Source organism: Trifolium pratense, linkage group LG2 (genome assembly GCF_020283565.1).
Source record: "Trifolium pratense cultivar HEN17-A07 linkage group LG2, ARS_RC_1.1, whole genome shotgun sequence".
Lineage (NCBI taxonomy): Eukaryota > Viridiplantae > Streptophyta > Magnoliopsida > Fabales > Fabaceae > Trifolium > Trifolium pratense.
Window position 1 is genome coordinate 39339910 of NC_060060.1, and position 26172 is coordinate 39366081.

Here is a 26172-nt window from a genome sequence, read left to right on the forward strand (position 1 = left end):
TAGAAACTGTCAACTTTTATGATACAAAAGTTGCATTCTGGGAAGCAGAGGAGATGACACTGTTATTTAGTCTTTGTAGACATAGAAGTTTTTCATATGTTAGAGAGGGATTTTAATGCACAATTGATGTCTAGTTATGCACTGTTCTTTGGTTTTGCTTTGGCTTAATTTGGATGAATTGTCTTTATCGTGTACATTTTTTTTTAAGGAAAATAAATTTACAATTGTTGGATGAATTTTGATGGACTATGCCTTCAGAGTAAAAATTAAATAAAAATTGTTGGATGGTGCTTCTTCATATATTAAATGTTAAAATTTGGTTTAGTGCCGAAGAGTTTGAGTAGTATACATAAGGTCTTGTGTTTGATCATCTGCTTTATTGTAAATAAGAAAATGTTATTTATATTTTATTGGATAAAGTCTATAATGTACAAAACAAATTTTATATATATAATGCATAAGTTTATTTTATCATCAAATTAATAAATTATATTAAAATTTATTTGATCTAATAATGAGATTGACGTAATATATTACTTTATCACTTTAAGAAAATTAGTAGTTACTAAAATATCTAATCTACCCTTTCAAAATAAATGACCATATTCACAAAGTGAGGGTAACTATGACTTTTGCAATAAAGTTTCAATTGTTACCTAGTAAAGTACTTAAAAATTACCTTTTTTGCTATAAAAAAATTAATTTATTCTATTCAAATTTTACAATCTTCAATACAAAGATAATCAAGTCTATTTAAATTTTGGGAAAAGCTAACATGTACCCTTAAGACACTTGTTTATCATAAATAGTAATTTTGCATTAAAAATTGTACATCTCAAATTTTCAGAGGTTAATAATAGATTTGTTTAAGGCATAAATATTATTTAAAGTATGTTTGCACATGTTAGCATGACCCATAAATTTTACAAAGTTCAATGCAAAGATAATCATGCTTTCCAACGTTGTTTGTGTTTAGTTGTGTTGTTTTGAATTATAAATATTAAAATTAACAATTTTAATTATAAAATATTTTTATTTATAATTAAGAAAAACTAATATAATATATGATCTTATTGAAATATTTTTAAGCAATTGTGCAAGTTTGTTTTGCACATTGTAAACTTCGATTTAAACTCATATTTGTGCAATGCCTCTTATAATTTTTAGAAACTTGATTAAAAATTTGTCTTAATTAAACACTCAAGAGACACATTAGATAACTAAAAGATAAAAAAAAAAAATTATTCAATGTTTGTTATATTTATTTAAAAATATATTTTAGGATGTTGCCTCAACATGTGAAGCCATCTTGTCCTTGAATGATCAGACCCTCTAAATGTGTAAGTCTCACATTACTAATGAAGGAAAAAAGATAAAAAAAATATATATTGGAGAAGGGAAGGGTGTGAGAATTCAATGCTATATATAGAGACTTTAAGTTCTTTGTTTCAACACACCAAACATTAACATCGAAAAACACTAAGTATATCTGCGTCTTTTTTTTTTCTCTTATGTTATTGTTTTAGAGTATTTGAGATGTAGTTCAAATATTTACTTTAGAGTACTTTAGTTTAATGAACACATATAACACATGTTAATGATCTTAAAAACAATAACTATTTATTGTAAAAAATTAAAATAGGAGTTTCGTTTTGGGAGGGCCGAGACAAGGCGATCCCTTGCCGCCTTTCATTTTCTTAATGGCGGCAGATGGTTTGAATGTAATGATATCGATAGTGGTTGAGGGTGAATTGTATAAAAGCTATTTGGTCGGTGATGATGTTGATCAACATGTTTGTATTTCCCATTTACAATTTAGTGTTGGAGGGGAATGACTCATTTGAGTTGTCTACTTTGCTGAGGAGGCTGTAGTAATGAATTAGCTAAACATTTATTTTTTGAATGTGGTGTTTTCTATTGATGGTCGTTATTATGTTTTACAATTTGGTAATAATTATTTGTTTAATAAAGAGACACGAATCGAAATGCATCTTTGCAATTTGAGTGGGTTGATTGATGTGCTTCTTGATAAAGTGAAGATTCTTGTTTGGTGGTGGCTGAAGACTGATAAAAAAGTTTTAGCTATGAATTGAATATGCAGTGGTATAACCCGCTACCTTGTTTAACGATTGGAATCAATTGATTTGGTTGTATTTTTTGAATATGTAACTTTGTATGTAATTTTTTCTTTGTGGGGTGTGCTTTTTAATCTCCTTTTGACTCTATTTTTCTGTGTTTGATTAATGTTAGAATGTGATTTAATTCTCAATTGTTTTGATACTTAGTTAGTTGGAAGTTAGTTTTAGTTTGTTAATAAGTTGGTTACAACAATCCATTAGTTAGTCACAAACCAATTGTGAAGTTAGTTGCTTTATGTGTAAGTGACTTAGTTCACAAATCATTAGTATAGCTAGTATAAATAAATGTCAAGTGTATACTTTGTATGTAGATAATATGCCCCATTAGTGCATGAATAAAATATTGCTTTTCTCTTAGTTTTATCTTCTTCTACCTCATAAAACCAAGAACACAATTTTCCATTTCAATTCCTTCAACTGTTGCGCCCAAAGGCTTGCCTCAAGCCTACTACTATCTGTGTGCCATAGATCCAGGTGGTTAACTATGTGTGTGTTTGCAGAAACTTTGGTTTTTGCTTGTGTTCCAACAAGTGGTATCAGAGCCGATGGTTCGACAAAGAGTTCGAACGGCTCCTTGTATCGAAAGTCTTCGTGACAAAGGTGGTCAGGTGTGGGGTCCCGTTGAGCAGTGTGGCTAACGGCGGTACAAGTGTAGGAGGAAGAAAGCTTCCGCTTGAGGGGGAGCATATCCTAGAGTGGATGGACTCACACTTGACAAGAAGATTGTTGTGGCAAGTGTGAGTGGTTAAGTCCCACATTGCTTAGAAAAGTGGAGGTTGAACACTTTATAAGTGAGATGAGCCATAAACCTAACACTTTAAGGTTTTGGGTAAGAGTGTGGTGTACAACTCACTTGTGAAGTTGTTCTTAAGCCTAATGTGGATGATCTCCCTAGCTGCCCCCTCGCGGTTGACCCAACAATTAAGAATGTCTTACTTATTAATATATTATTTGACTTTTTAAAAAAATTAAATTTTTTGATATTATATATATATATATATTGAAAATAATTACACACGAGTGAAAGAAAAATGGATAACAAGCTCGGCTAATTTTTTGGATTGACACTTTAAGAAAAAACTTTAACATTTGGCACTTTCTTAACAAATTAATTTTTCTTAACAAATTAATTTTTTTGAAAAAAGAGAAGGACACATGGCTAAACTTGGAGCGCTCGATTCATCTTGACAGACCCGTCTGAAAGGTATACAAAATCAAACCAAATAGAGACACCTTTCCGCAAGTTCAGTCTCACAGTTCTTTCTTGATGAAATTTCTTCACTCTTGTGACTGTCACTGACCTCTTCATAACCCACTCTAACGTTTTCCAATTTCAAAATCCCAAAGGTAAAAAAATTTACCCTTTCTTTTTTCTCATTATGCTAACAATGTGTTTGTTTTTATTCGGATTATAGAACTTGCATGTACTATTTTCCACCACCACGATGCTACTTTGTCTTTAATAAAAATTTCTTTTTTACCCTTTTTTTTGTGTGTGCATGTAACAGGTGAAACTATAGAAAAAATTTGGACTTGTGAAAATCAGATTCAAACATGGCTGAATCAGAAGTGTGTCCTACTGTGGATGCAATTAGGGCATTTCTTGAACACTTGGTTGATCCTATGCTGGAAGAAAAACCTTGTATTTCAGATGATCCTTCACTATCTCTACAGCAGAAAGTTGCAAAACAGGTTTTTTTTCATTCATCTTGAAATTTTTGTTATTAGTTAACACCTAGGTGATTGATTATTTGGAACTGGTTTTAGTTAGGCCTTTTTGATGATTGTTTGCTATTTATGGCAATGTAGATGAAAAATGTTGTGGTATTGATAATTTCTTATCACCGTTTTTATTTTTGGTATTAACCCTCTGGTTCTCAGGGGAAAGGGACCTGGTAATCTAGAGTTCGGCCGTGAGGTGAGTAAAGTCTGGCTAAAAATTGTTCCCACCAGGAATCGAACTCGGGTTCTTTTTTATGTGACATTTCACATGATATGATGTCTCTCTGAGTTAGGGTTTGTCTAGCAGCATGTCAAATTCATAAATAAACTGAATCACATTTTACTTTAATGCATGTAAATTGTTGTTATAGTTAAATGACTTTTGGGGTTAGTATCGTTTTGGTATGTTTGAGTTTATCTAAATGCAAAAATAATTGAAGTTCCTATTTTTTTTTATTTTAAGATTCAAGAACCACAAGTATTTAATTACATGATTATGGCGTAGGTGCATTCTGTTGTGTTACTATACAACTATTACCACAGAAAACAGAATCCAGAGCTAGAATTTGTGGCATTTAAGGAATTTTGCAAGTTGATTGTGGATCTGAGACCAGCTTTGTTACCATATATGAAATTCACGCAGCAGCCTGTTGAAGCTGACCTTGTTGATGTGGAGCAGCAAATGTCATTAACAGAAAAATCGATCATGAGTTCCTATGATATATGTACACTTTTAGACGCGTCAAAAAAAGTTCCTAATATAGAGGGATGGCCCATTTCTAAAGTTGCCGTCCTTTTGGTCGATAGTAAGAAGGAGAACTGCTTCTTGCTTTCTCGTTCCATCACTGATGGAGCATGGTCATTGATTGAAAAAGATGTGGATGCCTCCAATCAAATTTCTGAAGCTACAAGTGAAATCAAAACATACAAAAAGAGAAGAGTCATTAAGAAGCCTTCAAATGACGGATTAAATGAAGGTCAAATTTTGCGAGTTGGATATTCTGTTGCTAAGGAAGCCGCTGGTAATTATTCTTCTTCTATGGAAAAATTGCAATAGCTATTGTTAGCAACTATAGTACTTTAGTTTTAATTTATTCGTAATTACAATCATATGTCACCGGACATTTTTCCGTGTAAGTTTTTATTTCATTTTTCCAATTTATTTAACCTAGTGATGATGTCAACATGACAAGATGAAATATCATGCTGCATACTTTTCTTATGTTTTCTATATATTTTTAGGTTAATGTCAGGACATACCTTGTTCTTCCTTCTTTTCTGCTTGGTAAATAGTTTTTTCTCTATTAAGTTGTTCTTGTAGCATTTTGAGTAAGTGTATCATTATTTCTTAATATATGTTTTAACATGCGTTTTTTGATTCATAAAAGTCGACTATGATTCTTGTATCAATATTTCTTATTTCCTTTATGAACAGGTGTCAATACTATTGATATTTTTCTTTTGAAAAGTTACACCGTGTATTCCCATAGTAAAGAGAAGACAGCTTCACGCTTTTATATAATGAAGTGCTCACAGCCAATTAATGAGGGGTTTATTCAAATTCCTATCAAAGATTTAGTTGAAAGGTATGTTACAATTGGTATGGTTTTGCTATTTGCTGATGTTTCCTAAAGGGTGAATTGCATAACTGTGTCCAGTTGTCCATTGATAGGAAAAATGTTTACTTTTTTGTTTCATCCATTCAGTTGGATTAATTTTCCCTTGTCCGCCGAAAAGTCAAATATACTTTGTTTGCATACCAAGCAATGTCTTCCCTTCTAAATCTAGTTATAAACTTTATTATGAATCTGTGTTGACTTATAAACTTCCATTTTGATATTCATTTTATAATTGATTGTTAACAAACTTTGTGTGTGCTTCTCTATAACATTTTATATTGCATGTTTGGATAGATTCCAAGGTCCTTTGGTCAAAAGAAGTTCTAGCAGTTGGAAGGTCACCCCAGTTGTTGAGTGCTTCCACGTGCTTCCTTATTCTGAAATAATCTCAGATTGGATATCTAGGTTGGTATAATCCACCTTTCCCTTTTTCTGATCCCAATTTAGAATTGATTTACTGTAATGAATTTTGTTGACCTTATTAGAAGTCTCAGAAACATAACATAGATTTCCTCAAATTATTTCTCATTTCCATTTTATGTTTTCTTTTGCTCATCTTTTCATCAGATAATGATGGCTATTTGCCTTATATTTTCTTTGTAGAGAAACATTCTCAAATAGTTTGCAAGATTCAAAGCTGGAAGAGAAACAATTCCCGAAGCTTGAAGTGACAGAATTGCATGTAAGTAGAGACGGCACGTCTATTGCTCTTGATAACAAGCCATGCAGTGATACTATCGTAGCTCTTAATCAGAAAGAGAACAATGGTTGCAGTACAATTATACTGCGTGGTTCTATCAAGGAAGACCAGGATATGGATGCAGACAACTCTTCAGTTTTTCTGTCTAAAGATAAAGAAGAATGCCAGAAGCATATTGCTGAATCACTTGTAAGTAGTGATGCCACGTCTAATGGTCTTGATAACAAGCCATGCAGTGATGATACTATTGTAGCTCTTAATCAGGAAAAGAACAATGCTTGCGGTACAATTATAAAGTTTGGTTCTATCAAGGAAGACCGGGATATGGATGCAGACAACTCTTTTGTTTTTCCGTCCAAAGATAAAGAAGAATGCCAGAAGCATATTGGCGAATCGAATGTAAGTAATGATGACATGTCTATTGGTCTTGATAACAAGCCATGCAGTGATACTATTGTAGCTCTTAATCAGAAGGAGAACAATGATTGCAGAACAATTATAAGGTGTGGTTCTATCAAGGAAGACACGGATATGGATGCTGGCATCTCTTTAGTTTTAACGTTTGAAGATAAAGAAGAATGCCAAAAACATATTGCCGAATCGCATGTAAGTAATGATGGCAAGTCTGTTGGTCTTGATAACAAGCCATGCAGTGATACTATTGTAGCTCTTAATCAGAAGGAGAACAATGATTGCGGTACAATTATAAGGTGTGGTTCTATCAAGGAAGACCAGAATATGGATGCAGGCAACTCTTTCGTTTTTCCGTCTGAAGATAAAGAAGAATGCCAGAAGCTTATTGCCGAATCGCATGTAAGTAATGATGGCATGTCTATTGGACTTGATAACAAGCCATGCGGTGATACTGTTGTAGCTCTTAATCAGAAAGAGAACAATGATTGCGGTACAATTATAAGGTGTGGTTCTATCAAGGAAGACCAGGATATGGATGCAGGCAACTCTTTAGTTTTTCTGTCTGAAGATAAAGAAGAATGCCAGAAGCATATTGCCGAATCGCATGTAAGTAGTGATGGCATGTCTATTGGTCTTGATAACAAGCCATGCAGTGATGATACTATTGTAGCTCTTAATCAGGAAGAGAACAATGCTTGCGGTACAATTATAAGGTGTGGTTCTATCAAGGAAGATCGGGATATGGGTGCAGACAACTCTTTAGATTTTGCATCTAAAAATAAAGAAGAATGCCAGAAGCATATTGCCCAATCGAATGTAACTAATGATGGCATGTCTATTGGTCTTGCTAACCAGCCATGTAGTGATACTATTGTAGCTCTTAATCAGAAAGAGAACAATGATTGTGGTACAATTTTAAGGTGTGGTTCTATCGAGGAAGACCAGGATATGGATGCAGACAACTCTCTAGTTTTTGAATCTAAAAATAAAGAATGCCAGAAGCATATTGCCGAATCACTTGTAAGTAGTGATGTCATGTCTAATGGACTTGATAGCAAGCCATGCAGTGATGATACTATTGTAGCTCTTAATCAGGTAGAGAACAATGCTTGCGGTACAATTATACAGTGTGTTTCTATCAAGGAAGACCAGGATATGGATGTGGACAACTGTTTAGTTTTTCCATCTAAAAATAAAGAAGACATCCAGAAGCATATTGCCGATACTTTACAAGTTAATGAAGATCAAATGATAGAAAATCCAACGGTGCAACTTCACTCAAATGAATGTACAAGACCTAGCGAGGTTTGAATTTTATATTTTCTCAGACGATTGTGGTAGATGTTTTAAACAATATTTTTTGTATTAAGCAAACTCTTACTAGTCGAGTCTATGGGGACTCCTCGAGTTTACATAGACTCTAGATTTTTTAGTATTTCCTTTGTTGTTGAGATGGCTTTATCTTAAGAAATCAGTTTCAAGGGTTTCTTAATATTATTACCTTTCATCCAACTACATGTCATTGGATTGGCAGGTTGAGAAGGTTGTTTCAGCTACGATGCAAATTACAGAGGGTGGAATCAAAGATCAATCTGCTTTTGATAAGATTTTAACCAATGCCACTTTAGAAAATGAATCCACAGAAAACTGTACGTTGATTGCAAATAATTCCAACACAGGTCTTGAGAAGGTCCCAATTTTCATAGCTTCGAATGAGAAGATGGGTTTATCAGATGTGTGTCCTACTGTGGATGCAGTTAGGGCATTCGTTGAACACTTGGTTGATCCAGTGCTTCCAGCAAAGCCTTCTATTCGTGATGATCCTCCACTATCTCAACAGCTCAAACTTGCAAAACAGGTTTCTTCATTCATCTTTACACTTTTGTTATAGCAATCCAAAGATCAACACCTAGGTCATTATTTGGAACTTGTTTTGATTCAGACCATTTTTTTGTTCACTATTGTTTTTATTCTCTGCTTGAAGTGTTATGGATTAATAACAATACTTGCAACCAATGAGACCAACCAAAACCGTTGGTAAGAACATAATTAACCAACCTAACCAAACCATAAAATAAACCACTAATGCCTCACACTTTGATTACCCTAATGTATAGTGGCATTTCCTAGCTCATTAGATTTGACCTGCTATACTTAATAGGAGGTAGCGTTAAGATAAAAAAAATAAATTTACAGAAGCAAAACTTTGCTGAATGTGCTTGAATTTGTTTTCTTTGATTTTTTAAATTATATTCTTTAAGATTAATTGAAGTTATTCTATGTAATATACAATGGATCTAAACTATTTGGGAAATGAAACATCAAAAAGGTCTAGGAAAGTGAAACATCTTGTCTTGAGAAAATGTTGTCATATATTGAAAAGTAGATGAAAAGGGTTGTGATATTGATAATTTCTCTTCGTCGAGTCTTGTTTTCTGCTTTTTAATGAGGCTTTTTACATGATATGATATCTCATTATTAAGGACTTGATCATGGTGTTCTTCATATCAGGTGCATTCTGTTGTGTTGCTGTACAACTATTACCACAGAATACAACATCCAGAGCTAGAATTTGTGGCATTTAAGGACTTTTGCAAGTTGATTGTGGATCTGAGACCAATGTTGTCAAGATATATGAAATTCACGCAGAAGCCTGATGAAACTGACCTCGTTGATATGGAGCAGCAGCTTTCATTAACAGAAAAAGCGATCACTGGTTCGTGTGATATATGCATACATTTAGATGCTTCAAAAAATGTTCCTAATATAGAGGGATGGCCCGTTTCGAAAGTTGCCGTCCTTTTAGTTAACAGTAAGAAAGAGAACTGCTTCTTGCTTTTCTGTTCCATCACTGATGGGGTATGGTCAGTGATTGAAAAAGACGTGGATTCTTACAATCAAATTTCTGAAGTTACAAATGGAATCAACCATGCCTACAAAAAGAGAAGAGTCATTAAGAAGCCTACAGAAAATGGATTAAATGTTGATGATGATGAATTTGTGCAAGTTGGTTATTCTGCTGTAAAGGAAGCTACAGGTAATTATCATTCTTCTACAGAAAGATTGGCATAGCTATTGTTAGCAACTATAATTTTTTAGTTCAATTTATTCGTAATTAGTATTACAAGTCAAAGAACATTCTGCCGCATAAGTTTTTTTCTTTGTTTTCAGTTATCCAATTATGCTGTATACTTCTCTTATGTTTTCCATGTATTTTGAGGATAATATTCCATACATAATTTGTTCTTTATTTTTTGTATAATAAATAGTTGTTCTCTATCAAATATTTTTGTAGTATATTGCATTTTGAGTTAATTGTATCATTTTCTCTTAATTTGTGTTCTAACCTTGTGTTTTTTGATTGATAAACGTCAAATATGATTCATGTATGCCATACAGGTATCAATAGTATTGATATTATGCTTTTGGAAAGTTACACTGTGTATTCCCAGAGCAAAGAGAAGACAGCTTCGCGCTTTTATATAATGAAGTGCTCACAGCCGACCACTGAGGGGCTTATTCAAGTTCCTATCAAAGATTTAATTGAAAGGTTCGTTATACATTGTATGGTTTTGCTATTGGCCGATGATTCGTGTCTCAATAGTGAATTGCATAGCTGTAGGAAGTTTTTCCATTGATAGGAAAAAAACAACAGTTGCCTTTTTGTTTCATCCATTCAGTTGGATTAGTTTTCCCTTGTCTACCAAAAATTCAAATATACTTTGTTTGCATACCAATAATTGTCTTCACTTCTAAACCAAGTTCTAAATTTTTTATGAATCTGTGCATGTTGACTTATAAACTTTCATTTTGATGGTCATTTTAATTTTTTATGAATTTGTTTGGACGGCTACTTATTAGCTAAAATGTTACAGTCTGATCATAAGGCTGCAGCTGTTGTTTTTCAGGTCTTAGACAATAGGTGAACGTAGAATGGTTTGCTCGGCAAGCTGAATATTTACCTGATTGTTGTAATACAGTAAATCTGATTGTTAACAAACTTTATGTTTGCTTCTCCATAACATCTTATATTCATCTTTGCATAGCTTCCGGGGTCCTTTGCTCAAAAAGAGTTCTAGCAGTTGGACGGTCACCTCAGTTCTCGAGTACTTCCATGTGCTTCCTTATTCCGAAATAATCTCAGAGTGGATTTCTAGGTTTGTGTAATTTGCCTTTCCATTTTCTGATTCCCGACTTAGATTGATTTACAGTAAAGAATTCTAAACTCATGATTAGAAGTCTGAAAAACATAACATAGATTTACTCAAATTATTTCTCATAACATAGTTTTGTGTAATATGTTCTTTGCAGAGAAACATTCTCTAATAGTTTGCAAGATTCAAAGCTGGTAGAGAAACAATCCCCAAAGCAAGATGTAACAGAACTGTATGCAAGTAGTGAAGGCATGTCTATTGGCCTTGATAACAAGTCATGCCATGATACTATTGAAGCTCTCAATCAGAAAGAGATCAATGATTGCGATACAATTACACGGTGTGGTTCTGTCAAGGAAGGCCAGGATATGGATGTGGACAGCTCTTCAGTTTTTCCATCTAAAAATAAAGAAGAATGCAAGCTTAGTGTCAAAACTTTACAGGTTCGTGAAGATCAAAAGATAGAAAATCCATCTGTGCAACATCACTCAAATGAATGTACAAGCCCTATCCAGGTTTGTTTTCTTTTCTTAAATTACTTTGTTTATTACCTTCCTTCTTTTGACTTTAGTTGATGTATTACTCCTAGAGTTGAAAGGTGTTCATGGCTGTATTTGACAAGTTATAATATTGAGTTTATACCTCGCACATAGCATTAAATATGTTTAGATACTATGGTAGATGTTTTAAACAATATTTCTTTTGTATTAAGTAAACTCTTACTAATAGAGTCTACGAAGACTCCACGGGTTTACATAGACTCTATAGTTGACTATTTCCTTTGTTATCAAGATGGCTCTTAGTTAGAGAACATACTTTTTCCCCTTCTCTCTCTTAAAGGAGGTTCCTCTACGTCTACTTTTCCCTTTTTTTTTTTCCTAAGAAATATATTTCCTAAAAAAAAAAAAAGAAGCTGTTTCAAAGCTATTCCAATATATATATATATATATATATCATATCTCATCCAGCTACACGGCATTGAATTGGCAGGCTGAGAAGGTTGTCTCAACAAGGAAGCACATCACTGAGGGTGGAATCAAAGATCAATCTGCTTTTGATAAGATTTGTGCCGATACCCCTTTTGACAATGAAACAGTAGAAAAATGTACCCTGATTGCAAATAATTCCAACATAGATCTTGAGAAAATCGGAATTTTCATAGCTTCAAAGGGGAAGATACTGTCACAAACTGCTGTCAATGCTCTTAAACGAAAGAGGAGCGCACTGGTAAAAACCTCTTATATTAATCAATAGTGTTGGATTAGAGTTCAAACTTATATGCTTCTTTGTGTTATATGTTTGTACCGCTATTGTCAACAAATTGGTTTTCAACCTTTAATTTTTTTTGACCTATTTCTATTATGGACCTTTTCTTTGAGCAGGCTCTTCAGAAGCGCGTGATAGAGGATGAGATTGCTGTGTGTAATATGAAAATTCAGAGATGGTTAATTGGTATGTTTTCCATTACTGGTTGTTTATCATCGCTGTTAATTGTTTCTCTCCGCATTCTTCTATCATAAGGTTCTTCCCTTATGATAGATTTGTGGTCCAGCATAAATGATACTGGTATATTACAGTGATTATTAGCTTCTTATAGGCATTTTATCTCATTTCATTGTCACTTTAAATTGTTAGATTTGTTTTGACCAATATCTGGTGTTGGATTTCATAAATTTAACAAACATAATTGTTGTAAATCAATATTTATAGGATAAGACCTTATATTGTCCTTATCCTATCATTCTCTATCCTTACCACCAAACAGACCTTTAAGGTTTCTTAGGTTGGATCATATGTCTTGTTATGATCATCTCCGACTTATTCTACTGTTATTCTGTTATTTTATTCTCAAACCCAATCTAAAGCTGCTTTGAGAATCATGAATTTTCAATGTGAAAAGAACACAAACTTTTTTCTTTTTCACCAGAAGGTTATATCTGTATAGTACCAACTATATGCCATACTTTTCTGTCATGCAATATGGATCACTGATGATTCTTTTAAATTAATTGACTTGGGTGAATTGATTTATTTCTGTATAGCTCTACCATTTTCGTATTGACCATGTGACGATTAAAAGAGTTATTGAATGTGTTTGTGTTTTCTTGACAAACTTAGGTGAGGAAGATGACATGGATTTAAAAATAGATTCCATTATAGAAGGCTGTAATGTAAGAAATCAAGGACGGATGTGTCAATATCTCGAGGGTCAATGCTTACCTCCATCTGTTAAGAGTAAAAGATTGGCAGAGGCTGTGCTCACTTTACAAAGTCCTTGCGAGGCAAGATATGTTCTAATTAATACTTATTTTGATTTTTTTTGGTAATCCAGAGTTCGGCCGCGAGGTAAATAAAGCTTGACCAAAAATTGTTCCCACCAGGAATCAAACTCGGGTTCTCCCGAACAATTTGTCTTAGGGGGAGCTCATTAACCACTTGAGCCCAATATCTTGGTTAATTAATACTTAATTTAAATTTTAACATCCATCCATAGTTTGGAAATTTATTGTGATTGGTACTTGTGGTGCATTAATGTGATTACTTTACGAATTTCATAAATTTTAGTAAAACAAGCAACAGAAAATGATTGCTTACTAATTTTATGTGGTTCTGTATATATTATACATAATTCGGCGAATGTTGCTAGTTTATTGGAAGCATATTGTTAGAAGAATACAGCAATGTAAAATAAATATTTGTATGGGGAACATATATACGAGTCCAATGATCAAGAGAATATATAATAAGAAGAAACAATAGTTTTAAATTTGTGGGAAGGAAAATATCATGTTTTAGAGGCCATAAACAACTTATAAGGTTTATTTGAGAATGTCACTTTTTGTCTAATATTATGTAGGATATAATTTTTTTTTCACACATTCACATTTTTGCTATATAAAATGCAACATCTATCCACAATTTGGCCCGTGCATCGCACGGGTAGAAGTACTAGTATATAATAAGAAGAAACAATAGTTTTAAATTTGTGGGAAGGAAAATATCATGTTTTAGAGGCCATAAACAACTTATAAGGTTGATTTGAGGTGTGGATTTGAGGATATATATAATTAAAAAATTGTGATTTATGCTGCCAAATGCGTCTTTTTAAAGAAACATAGCTTGACACATTATTGTTTTTCCTTCAGCTTTATACAAGTACTTGAAAGTTCTGTTTGATCTTGCAGGAACTAGATGAAATATGTCATGCAAATAATTGGATCGTGCCAACTTATGGTGTATCTCCATCAAATGGTAAGACTACCTAACCAAGGTTGCTTCTACGGTGAACCATTAGCAGCATGCAATTCTGGCTCAGTTGTTTACATTTAAAGAGATGATATCAAACAAGATATATAGCCATTCCACACAAATGCTTTTTATATGATATTTCAACTAGTATATTTTGCGATTGTTTACTTAAAGTGTCATATTTTTATCGATCATGCATCTTACTAATCATTATATTTGATAATTACCTTTTGAAGGTGCATTTCAAGCTAATGTAAGTGTTAAAGGAATGGACTTTGAGTATTTGTGCGATGGTAACCCTTGTTCCTTTCCTCGTGAAGCAAGAAATTCAGCTGCTGCTCAAATGTTGACCAAATTAAGAAGTATGGCAAAATCAGCCCTGTAGTTTTTGCCCTTCTTTTGAAGCACGAAGATGTGTTCTTGACTAACTATATGTACATGAATTGCATGTAAGTTTTAGGCTCTTTTGCAATTAGGGGATTATTGGTTTTTGCCATATAGGTCTAGACCGCAGAGCCAAACACACACATACGCGTTAAAACACAGTAATTTTTTTGTATCACGTGTAGTGTGACTTTGATGACTCAAATTAAAGCAACATGACTCAAAATTAAAGTTACGCGATAGTCAATGATGACCTATCCTGCCCCTTTTGATTGGGATTAGAATTTTATGTTTCTTTTGGCTGTTAACCCCTCAGTTCTCAGGGAACGGAGTTATGATAATCTAGAGTTCGGTTGTGGTCAGTAATGTCTGACCAATAATTGTTTCTCTTAGGAATCGAATTTGAATTCTCCCGAACGATTGTGCTTGTGGAAATGGCATGCGTCATACATGTCAAATATTTCATATAGTAGAAACAAATGCATGTGAATATGTAATGTGACTGATTAACAACTAAATTTTAGGCCTACTCAATTGTCTCTTTCATCTTTTTCTCCATGTTTGTTTATTTACTGTATTAGTTTGGTGCCATTAATAGCGTACGTATACTTTGTTGACCTTATTTTCAAATACTTAAATATATATAGCGACAGAATAAATTAGTTTGGATATATTTTCAAATCCTTATAATGTCAATAATTGAATTTTCTTTTGGTACAATATTGAACATGTGATTATTTTTACTAAAATATTGAACATGTTGTAACATGCAGAATACAATTAATGTATAACAAATATTCCTTTCTATCATAAATATAAGAGTCAATTACACAAGTCACTAGGTTTGGTTTAGTGGTGAAAAATTTGAGTAGTATGCATGAGGTCATAAATTCAATTCTCATTGTCCAACATTGTAAACCAAACAAAAACAGTCAATTACAGCAAGTCAATAAAAATTAATGTATTAAACCAAACAAAAAAGAGTCAATTACAATAAGTCAATAAAAATTAATGTATTTTGTTCAAATTTGAACTAAACATATCCATTAGTTAATCGAACAGTCACTTGTATATTTATACATCAGTTAATCAATAAAACTCAAAAATGATTTAAAAATTAAAAACACCAATATAAATTTGATTAAAAAAACACCAGTTACATTAGTGAACTTCAAAAGTGATTTATAAATTAGCAACATCAAAACAAATTTTATTAAAACAAGTTGCTTCTGCTTATAGAAGTACCCTTTAGTAGATGATTCCCTCATGCATATGCTAACTTCTAGTTCTAGTAAATTAATCTGAACTACATTTATTTCAACAAAAGTGACACTTCAATTAGATTAGAACAATGACCTTTCATATGTATAAATAAATGAGCTTTGATTTGACCTCAAAAACATTGCAACGAAAAATTGGGATCTAAGATTCAAACTTTTTGTCAAAAATAAAAAAAGATTAAACTTATGTTGTGCCAAAAAACTTAAACCATCCAAAGTAGCCTAATCAATTTCAATTATTTAAGACTTAATTAACAAATATACATGTAACATGTATATGCATGTGGAACCCACAATACACAAGCCACATGCTATTGAAAATTGAGTTTTCCTTTTTCCACAAGTTACTTAGACCTCAAGAAGGTAATAAAAAAGAACTCATAAATAAATACTCACACATCAACTCCAATTCCCTCTTCTAGAAAACAATATCATCATAACCAAAAAGCTCATTTTGCCAATTTAAATTTACCTCTTTTTTATTTATTAGTTTCCATGCACCAAACGTAACAAATCCTTCACCTTTCTCACCCTTTTTTCTCACTCCATTCTCCAAATCACAAACACATACACACACAAGCAATCTCTCAAAGGAAAATCCTCATTCCCATTGAACCAGCAACACCATGTTAATCAAAAGGCACCATCAAATTAAGGTACCAATGTTTCTAATCCTTATGTTTTTTTACATCATAACTACTTCTGAAGTCACCGGCTTTGAATCTAGAAAACTTGACGAAACCAATGTGCCTATGACAAACGGTACTGATGTAAAGTGCACGCCATGTGGGGACTACTCACCTCCACCTCCACCGGCGAACCCACCACCATCACCACCACCACCATCTCCAAAGAAACCACCCACACAATATTGTCCCCCACCACCCTCACCATCCTACATATACATAACCGGGCCTCCGGGGAACTTGTATCCAATTGATGAGAATTTCAGCGGAGCGAGCCACGGCCACCACCGGAGCCTCGCCATCTTATTGTTGTCACTTTTGCAGTTGCTTTTTTGGGCATGATTGCTTTTTAGTGATTAGCTTGGAAAGAAGGAAAGTAATTTTCAGATCATTCCAAAGACAGTGGAAGGATTTTACGGTTTATATAGTATAATTAAGAGTATAGATATTTTACATAAGGTAACATGAGAATTGTGTATTCAGTGTGATTAGTATTTGACACCTATGTTCTGTTTATGTTCCATATTATGTAATAACAATTTGTTCATATATTCACAATTTCAAATGAAATTGTTATGTAATTTTCTGATACATTTATCATGATTTTTTTTTTTTAAATATGTTTTAGGAGAACTCTGTTTTTTTTTTCTTTCTTTTTTTTCAGTGCAGGAATATTAAATTTCCACCTAATTTCTTCAAGTTGTAAAAACAAATTAAATGAGTGAATTATGGATTATTAATCTAATCGTGAAGACCCCTGTTTTTTATAACTCAATTAACAATAATTTGTTCATACTATTGCTAATAAACAAATGATCACACACATATTTATGTATTTGGTTACAAAGTTTTATTTTTACTAAAAATAACAACATTTCCTTCGATTTTTTTTTTTTAGAATGATGAAAATGAAAATTAGGGTGTGTTTGGTAAGTCCAATAAGCTAGCTTATAAGCTCGTTTGATAAAAATGGACGTGTTTGGTAACAAGCATATTTAATTACTCCCTCCGTCCCAAAACTTTAGTCCTTTTGGAGTTTTGTATGAAGATTAAGAAATGATAAAAAAATGATAAGTAAAATCATTTTTACCCTTACTTTATTAAGAAAGAAAAAATATATTTAATTAATGCCTTAACTTTAGTAAGGATGCAAATGGTAAATTATTATTAAATGTGCATTGATATCTTAAAATGATTAAAGTTTTGGAATAAAAAAAAAAGATAAAAAAACTAAAGATTTGGGACGGAGGGAGTATCTTATAGCGTTTTTTGACATGCTATTTCAAGTAGCATATGAATTTATTTTTTTTTTTACATTTTATTTCATATTTACCCTTATTATTTTTATTTTTTAAAAATTATAATAACTACCTATTAGTCATGTACTTTTATGTCATTTTGTACTTACGACTGTTAAATTTGCTAAACACTTTAATGTTATTCTACTAACTATTCAGCTATAAGCTACCGGTTATCAAGTAGCTTATAGTTTATTTTTACCAAAGCATAATATATTTAGAGGACTAGAATTCTAGAAATATATTTAACCCTTTAATATAATCGTTATTAGTTAGTAAAAAGAAGTCGGTGATTCTTTTTTATCACCAATATCCGGCCCACTAGACCTTAATCCGGTTTAAAGATTAGTTCTACTATCAAGTGGTTCCAGCCCCCCTCTCAATTGCAGTTGCAGGGGATCGAACTGTGGTCCTCACTACTAAGTCGATCGACGATCGCCAATCACCACTAAACCAACTAACAACCAGTAAAATTAGTGATTTTTATATCATAGTAATATTCTTCTAGTCGTTATTAATCTCCATAAGAAAACTTATGACATATGCAAAGTGTCTGAATGAGTTTTTCTCCATGTACAATTGCTTACCATAGGCTGAAATCAAACATGTGACCAACTTATAAGATTGAATTTCTTTATCACTTACAGTATATCAATCCATTATTGATAATGAAAAGTCAGTGTTTTTTCTTTTGAAGAGGAAAAGTCGGTGTTATTATTAGCTATAACAGCGATATACTTTCAATACTACAAAAAATGCATAATGTTGAACTGTTGCAAATGCTACTATCTTTAAATAATTCACCTCCTTTCAAAAAAATAAATAATAATTCACCTGTTTTCTCGAGGAATCACCCACCATCTCCATCATCACCAAGACCCCTGTTTTATGATTCCGTCTCAATTCTAAATTATTCATTTTTTAAGGGACCACCTTTAATTTGTTTGTGAATAACTATATATATATATACACTTCTTTTAATTATATACACTACTGCTTAAGGTTAGGCGTTGCCTTGTCTTGTCTTATTTATACACATGGTAAATTATGAATGATAATAGAAACATGAAACAAACATTGTAACCAACCAATTTTTTTAATTTCTATTCATTCTTATTCTAATTCTGTTTTAATAAGAAAATGTAAATGCATCCCAGTAAGTTTAGCTCGGCTGATACACACATCGCACTAATTATTAGACTACAAAAAACATATGGACCTGAGTTTTTAGTTTTTAGGCCAACTCGGAAACTTTTATGGTGACGAATTTGTGCTTGACCTAAGAATATTTCAACACTAATTTTACGGTCTAAACCCCTATTCGAAAACCTCCGGTTTCATTTCCCCAATTTCACGAGTCATCTGTTGATAAAGTTGTGCCATTGTGGTGGAATCAAGGGGAAAAAGATGAAGGGAGAATTCCAAAAAAAAAAAAAAAAATTTAGAAAAGAAATAAAATCTAACCAAATATCAAATAAAAGAATTTTTAAATTTTAAATTGACATGCAATCAGTCTTGCCACTGCACAAGCCTTCTCAAATCCTAGTCATTAACATTGCATATGTGGCAATGCCACGTTAACTTTCGTTATGGAGAGTTAACAGTGAGACCAAAATTATAGACGAAAAATTTTAGAGGATTAAAAATGAAAATTGAGATAATTAGAGTGACTAAAAATATATTTAACCTCATTTTTTTATAAGCAAAAAAATTAATTATAAAGAGTACAAGATATATCTAATCGTTACAATTCGAGAAGACATCTTAGATGTTATGAAAACAATCTATGAACCAAAACCAAGGATGAAAATAATTTGATCCACAACCACAAAAGTAGATAAATTGGCTAGAACTCCTCTAAACATTGTGTTTCTAACCAAATTAATTGTTTAATTTTAATTTTCCCTATTTTGTTGCAACAAATAATTAAATGCTAGCCAACTAATACTTGATCCAAATACACACATTTAAAAATAATAGTTTGTACTTGTTTTATAATGAAAAGGTTAATCATTTTTTTTGAAGCAGAAAAGGTTAATCATGACTATGTGAAAGTAAAGAAAGTAGTGAAAGTAGTAGTAGTAGTGAAAGTAAAGAATAATCTGTGACTGTGAGATCCTCCTGATCATCAGCATCGGTTACACCAACCAGGCATATGTGGGAAGTGGGGAGGGGACCCATAGCTGATGTTTGGCAACTTGGACAGTTTAAGCTTTTAGTCCATATACTATCTCTTTACTGTTTGAGATCCTCATTATCACCATTGAAAATCACTGGGGGAAAATTATGTTTGGTATTATAGTGATATGTTCGAATTAAGATAATCTATTGTCATTGTCTAAAAGTTATACTAAGTAGTTTCTAAAAAATTACGGTGAATTACCGTAATTATGGCATATTCATGGTGACATTAAACATAGATTTATTTTCTTTATACCGTCATAATCTTGACCATTTATCAAAAAAGAATTTCTTTTTATGTTCTTTTTTTTTTGGCTCAATTAACCTAGAGATGACAATAGATAAGGTATAGGTGGGGTACTATAGTGTTCATCCTCATACCGCAGACTGTTTAAAAAAATACCCATATCTATAGACATATCCGCGTGGATAACAACTTTTGTACTTGTGTCAATATCCTATGGGTACCTAAGTATTCATACTCATACACGTTACCCGCATTTTTGTTAAAAAAAATTGATCAATTATAAAATATTATATCAATAGAGTTAGTTAAGAAAATTTCAAAATTACCTTCAAAAAGAAAATTTCAAAATTTTTAATGTTGACTCATGAAAATTATAAATATTATTATTACTATGATTATGCTAAAATTCATATCTTTGTTGAAATATTCACATTGTATTTGTATTATGTTATAAATAAACATTTTTATTAAAAAAATGTATAATAGTTTAATAGTATTGTCTTCTTTAAAATTAATATACATATATTATTATATATTAATATAAATAAAATAAATAATATGAGTATGGGGCGGGGTACTAAGGTACTCATGTCCGCATCCATATCCGCTCATTTTTATGGGTAATTACTCATACATGAACCCGTATCTATAATGCAAATTTTTGCTCTATTTTTTATGATTTATTTTTTTTCATATATCTATTGAATATGAATCCAATTGTCATCTCTAAATTAATCATTGAATTAGAAAAAAAATAAAATAAAAGACGGAACATAAAAAACTGAAAAGGATCCAAATGGACTCAAAACTCGACTCCAATCGACATGTAAGAGAAAATATGAAGACACCTTGGGAGAAATATTCTTACATGTTCACATAACCAAATAAATTGCATTTGGTCACGCTCATAAAAACTATTATATCATATAACATCCAAAACTGGTTGCATTCCATCTTCTCTCGACTGCGATCATCCGCTTTCTTTGGTGGTAAGGATCGGGATCCCATGAAAATAGCGTTAGAATTTTTCTCCTTGTTTCGGCTGTTTGCTATTGTGGTAAAGAATCTTCTGGGAGTATTCGAGAAGCTCTCTTCCTTGATTCTCCCTTGTTGTAGTCATAGCTACGATGGTGTGTAGACTTGTTTTGTTATTTTGCTGTATTGGACTTGACATTCCTTATGCCTTTTTAATCCTGTAAAATATTCCTTTGCTGTTGCAAAAAAAAAAAAAAAGTGTGGGATTTACTAACTATCCCAACATTTGTCTTTACCACTACAAACCACAAAATTAACGAATTTTGATTTTTGTCTCTAAAAAAAATCACATGTTTTTTACTTTGTTATTCACCTTCAGTTTCAATATTTTTTGGATTTCCCATCAATTCATCCTTACAATTGATTTCTAGAAAATTTAAGTTAAAGATTTCTCACTACTTATACAAAAAAAAAGCTTGAGAAATATTTTTCGAAAACCTTTCAAGTTTCATGATTATGACAATTTGTGAACCCATAAATTTATTCTAAATTTTCTAGTGTGAACAACACTTGTGAAAGTTTTTCGATTTATAAAACGAAGCAACCCTTGTTTTTACTCCAAGAAACTTAAAAGAATTTTGAGAAGTAAAAGAAAAACTGAAAAATTTTAGTTTATATACAAGCGTAAAATGGTTCACTCCAAATATTGGGATAGAGGGATAAGTGTTGTTGTGTTGGGATACATGGTAAAAAAAGATCAATTAATGTAACAAAAAAAGAAAAAAAATCAATTAATGGCTGTTGGGTCTCTTTAATTAGTGAGTTTAGGCCTGTTTTTGTTGTTTTGTTTGGTCTAACTCTCCAATGAATAGAAGCATTTTTTTTGTTCAGAAAAAAATTGAAGCATTTGTTAAGTCTAGTTCTTATTTTTTGGTTGGTTATTATAGGAATTGAACATTTTTTTTTGGTGAATATAGGAATTGAACTTCTAACTATATATTAAAGACTTTAAAATTTTTACGACTTAGACTAATTCATAGTTGATTTCTAGTCCTTAACTTTAGCATCAAAGCTCCATCCTAGGTTGAAAATAAAATACCCAATTATGGATGTATATCGTAAACTTACATTTTATTTCCATCTCCTCGACTCCACACATTTTATTCTTTAAATGAAATGAAATCATAGGAGTACTCCATACACTTTAACAAAAAGAACACTATTTTAAGCAAGATATATTAGACTCAAATGACTAATGAGCTCCTCCTAAAATGAATTGTTCGAGAGAATCTGAGTTCAATTTTTTATGGAGATAATTTTTAACTAGGTTTTACTTACCTCGCGGTCAAACTCTAGAGTACCGCGACCCCCTTTCATTGGAAACTAAAGGGTTAAAAAAATTAAATAAATAACACTATAATTATTATTTTTAAAAAAACCCTCATAAAATATCTAAAATATAATATATAATAAAACCCTGCCACTAGAAAAGCATATCATCAAATGATACAAAACACTCATACATCAACTAATGTGACAATTAAAAGATGTTAAGAGGTAAAAGTGGATTTGTTTGTGGTTCCAATTAAAGCTACCTTTATCTACAAGATAGGTGCTTAATTGGCATGAGTAGGGGTGGACAACGGGCCGGTTTGGGTCGGTACGGACCCAAAACCTCAAACCGGCCCAAACCTCGGTTGGTATAGAAAGGCCCACACCGACCCAAAATTTCATACGGGTTAGACGGGTTCGGGTAACTCGGTTCGCGGGTTGCATGACTCGGTTTATGCGGGTAAGAACACACCAACAAATTTGCAAATCCAGAAAAAAAAATTGATTCACAGTACCAAAAAAAAAACATACAAACCATCTCAGATCTAGATTTGTATTATCAATGCATCAACCAACAAAACAAAAACTTGAAACAGAAAAAAAAGATGAGATCTAAGAAGAAGAAGAAGAAGAAGAAGAAGAAGAAGAAGAAGAAGAAGAAGAAGAAGAAGAAGAAGAAGAAGAAGAAGAAGAAGAAGGATGAAGAGACTATTGCACTGCTTGTAGTTCAACCGTGATATTGCATGTTGTTCCAGAGTTAAAACGAGATAAAGATGTAGTGAGACCAAAATCATATTTTTTTTCATAAAAGGAGTAATGTATTGTGAGGTTTTTTGGGTACGAGATAAAGAAGATAGAGTAGGATCCATGTATTGTGAGATTGAGATTGTAGAGTTTCAAAAAGAAGAGATCATTTCTTTTTTTATTATAGTTTTTGTTCCTATTAATACTATATTATATATTATTATGAATATGAGAGTAAATTTTGCATCGTACTATAAACCATTGAACTTATTTTTTATTGGACTTGGTACTTAATTCCTATCCTATATCTTTGTTAAAAAATTAAAAGCATTAGTAGTAGCTGCTATCTTATTGAAAAGTCACTATCACTCAGTAATTAAAGGAAAAGGCATTGCTGCACTCTTATCAAAAGTACTAATAAAGTTCTGATTGTGATATGGCACCTACTGTCACAGGAGTAGTAAAATAACACTAATCAAGTACTCGGTTTGGTTCAGGTACCCACGGATCAACTTTTATAAACCGAACCCGACCGCCTCAACTCATATCAAACCACCACTTTAGATCTGTCAGCCCGCGGTTCAGTCTCAAACCGACCCGGTTCGGTTTTTTAGTCTCGGTTTTTGCGGATTGGACCGGGTTTCGGGTCCTTGTCCACCCCTAGGCATGAGAATCTTGGGCAGCTGAAGACAATTGCATATACTCAAAGAAGAAAACAAATTACTAATAACTCATCTTAATGGAATTGTTTGAAATGTTCAATTGATATGGAATCATCATGTATGGTAGATATAACCACTACCACACGTCAAACTCAAAATAGATGTCTTGTTAGAAATTAGAAACAAGAAATTAAAGTGAAAACCGACTACATGACCTCCTTTTCCCACACCGACACAATGAGATTAGTAAGACTAAAAGCATAAGCACTCATCTAATTAAACTTTATATTTTTTAGTGTTAACTCTCTAATTCTTAAGGAAAAGAGACTTCAGTATTTCAGAATTCGACCGATAGGTAAATAAAATCTAGTTAAAAATTGTTTCTACCGAATATCGAACTCGAATTCTTTCAAATATTTCGTTCTAGAGGAAATTTATTAATCACTTGAACTTAATCTCTTATTAACCTTTATATTGGTCGATTACTATGATTTCTAAATTCTAATTACTTGCTTGACCTTTTCCCATATATATATGAGTAATGTATACTTCACATTATGGATTATAATAATAAGTAATAACTAAGCAAGATCACTGGTTAGATTTTTTTTTTTTAATGTTAAGATTGAAATATGAAAGTATTATGCATTAGTCCAGTTAGAATTAAAATATATTTTATTTTTATCAATTATAATAAATTTATAATTTCTGACCAAAAATATTTTTATAAATTTGAATGTCTTTACTGTAACGCAGAAACCAATTTCAATTTATAAAATAATTGTTATTTAAAAAACATTGATTTCTTTTTTTAAAAAAACATTTCTTGAATAATTCATGAGAAGCATTAAAAAAATTCTTTCATTATATAGCTGGCTAGCTGCCACCAAAGTGACACTGCATATCCCATTAGGCCTAGTTCAAACCACCAAATGCCGATATTATTAGGCAGGAGATATTTCATAGGATTCGAACTCGAGATTTTATAGCTATATGGGACGGAGCTACCTTCACCCTTATGTGCCCCCACTTTAATTTTATCATGCTAGGTGTATATATAATGTGCCACCACCGCACATAGAAATTACCAATACATTTTTTTATGTAAATATCGCCTCCGCTGTTCAAAATTCCTAACTCCGTCAGTAGCTATATGTGTTAGTTTTTTGCAGTGGTTACCACTTCGTCTATGAAAAATAAAAATAAAAATGACACTGCACGGTTTTGGGCCATGTGTCCATATTCCTTTTCATGTGTTATTTTTCTCCAGCTATTGTTTAATTTCTTGAGATTTATTTTTGCCACCCTATCGATTACTCGTGCGCCCTACGGTTTTCAAATTTTACCCTCCGCGACTTAGGTAGCGGATGTTATAAAAATCAGAAATTTTGAAAAATAACTTCCGCTACTTAAGTAGCGGACGTTATAAAGGTAGGGTGTTTTGAGGGGTGTCCACGACCTAAGTAGCGGACAAGGGTATTGTGATAATTTCGTAGGATCGCCCAGAATTAGTAGGATGGCAAAGGAAGATCTCTAATTTTTTCATGATTTCATGTGTATGGAATGGGTCTTGCCGTTTTGAATTACACTGAATTCTGAAGTCAGCAAATTGGACACTAGCTTCAATTGGAAAATTGTTCACATGCTTCTCTATCATTTGATTTATCAAAGTCCTCGTATGGCCTAAAACCACGTATATATATTATATATATCGACTAAGACAAGTTCATAAGTACGTAGTCTAAATATTAGATATAATTTTAAGGGGAAATATGCATTGGAACCAAAATTACAACAAATTTTAAAATAGATGTCCAAAAAGTTTAATTTCAAAAAAGGGACTATATTTGTGAGTTTATTACATTAAGGGGACTGAAAATACAAATAATCTAATAACATATTACTCTACATTTTTAAAAAAATCATTGGGGATTGACCTCTATTGGTCCATTTTCTAATTTTGTCCTTGCCGGAGTCCTAAATTGTAGGGTGATTGATTCGATTATCTTTTGTATCATTCTCAATGTCTTTCCACACAATATCATGAGTTGAATTTTCATGGAACAACTAAATAACGGTTGCATTGTGCCTCTTGAGTGAATTCTAATGGGATAAACTATAATGTGGTATAAATATGAATAATTTCATATACTTAAGAATCTATATTATCATATTATTCTCATTTTCTTCAAAAATTTGTCCTTAAATCCGCTCCTTTACGCTAAATAACAACTTCAATATTATTTGTTCTCTTCAAAAATTGAAGTCAGATTTTACTCAACAATAAAAAAAAAATAGGCAAAGGTGCCTTTTAGATAAAAATAAAGTAGATTTTACTAAACAATTTATCTTAAGCAAAGTTCATTAATCACTTGAACTTAATTATT

General features: G+C 32.1%; 1 protein-coding gene across 1 annotated transcript; it reads left to right on the forward strand.

Annotated features, from left to right (window-relative positions):
* The first annotated feature begins 3324 nt into the window (after positions 1-3324).
* On the forward strand, positions 3325-14909 carry LOC123907281. The gene is made up of 16 exons (XM_045957479.1): positions 3325-3485; positions 3647-3830; positions 4366-4882; positions 5296-5446; positions 5774-5884; positions 6083-7898; positions 8128-8451; positions 9105-9630; positions 9993-10143; positions 10640-10750; positions 10905-11262; positions 11738-11974; positions 12130-12199; positions 12866-13029; positions 13933-13999; positions 14233-14909. Exons 2-16 carry the CDS (start codon positions 3693-3695, stop codon positions 14379-14381), a joined length of 4890 nt encoding a protein of 1629 aa, XP_045813435.1. The 5' UTR covers positions 3325-3485; positions 3647-3692; the 3' UTR covers positions 14382-14909.
* The last annotated feature ends 11263 nt before the right edge of the window (positions 14910-26172 follow it).

Bases quoted from the DNA above. Each gene is read 5' to 3' on its own strand.
- LOC123907281 (XM_045957479.1), top strand. From the start codon at position 3,693: ATGGCTGAATCAGAAGTGTGTCCTACTGTGGATGCAATTAGGGCATTT. The intron at 3,831-4,365 runs GTTTTTTTTCAT...ATTATGGCGTAG, and splicing joins AGCAGAAAGTTGCAAAACAG to GTGCATTCTGTTGTGTTACT. The intron at 5,885-6,082 runs GTTGGTATAATC...TTTTCTTTGTAG, and splicing joins ATCTCAGATTGGATATCTAG to AGAAACATTCTCAAATAGTT.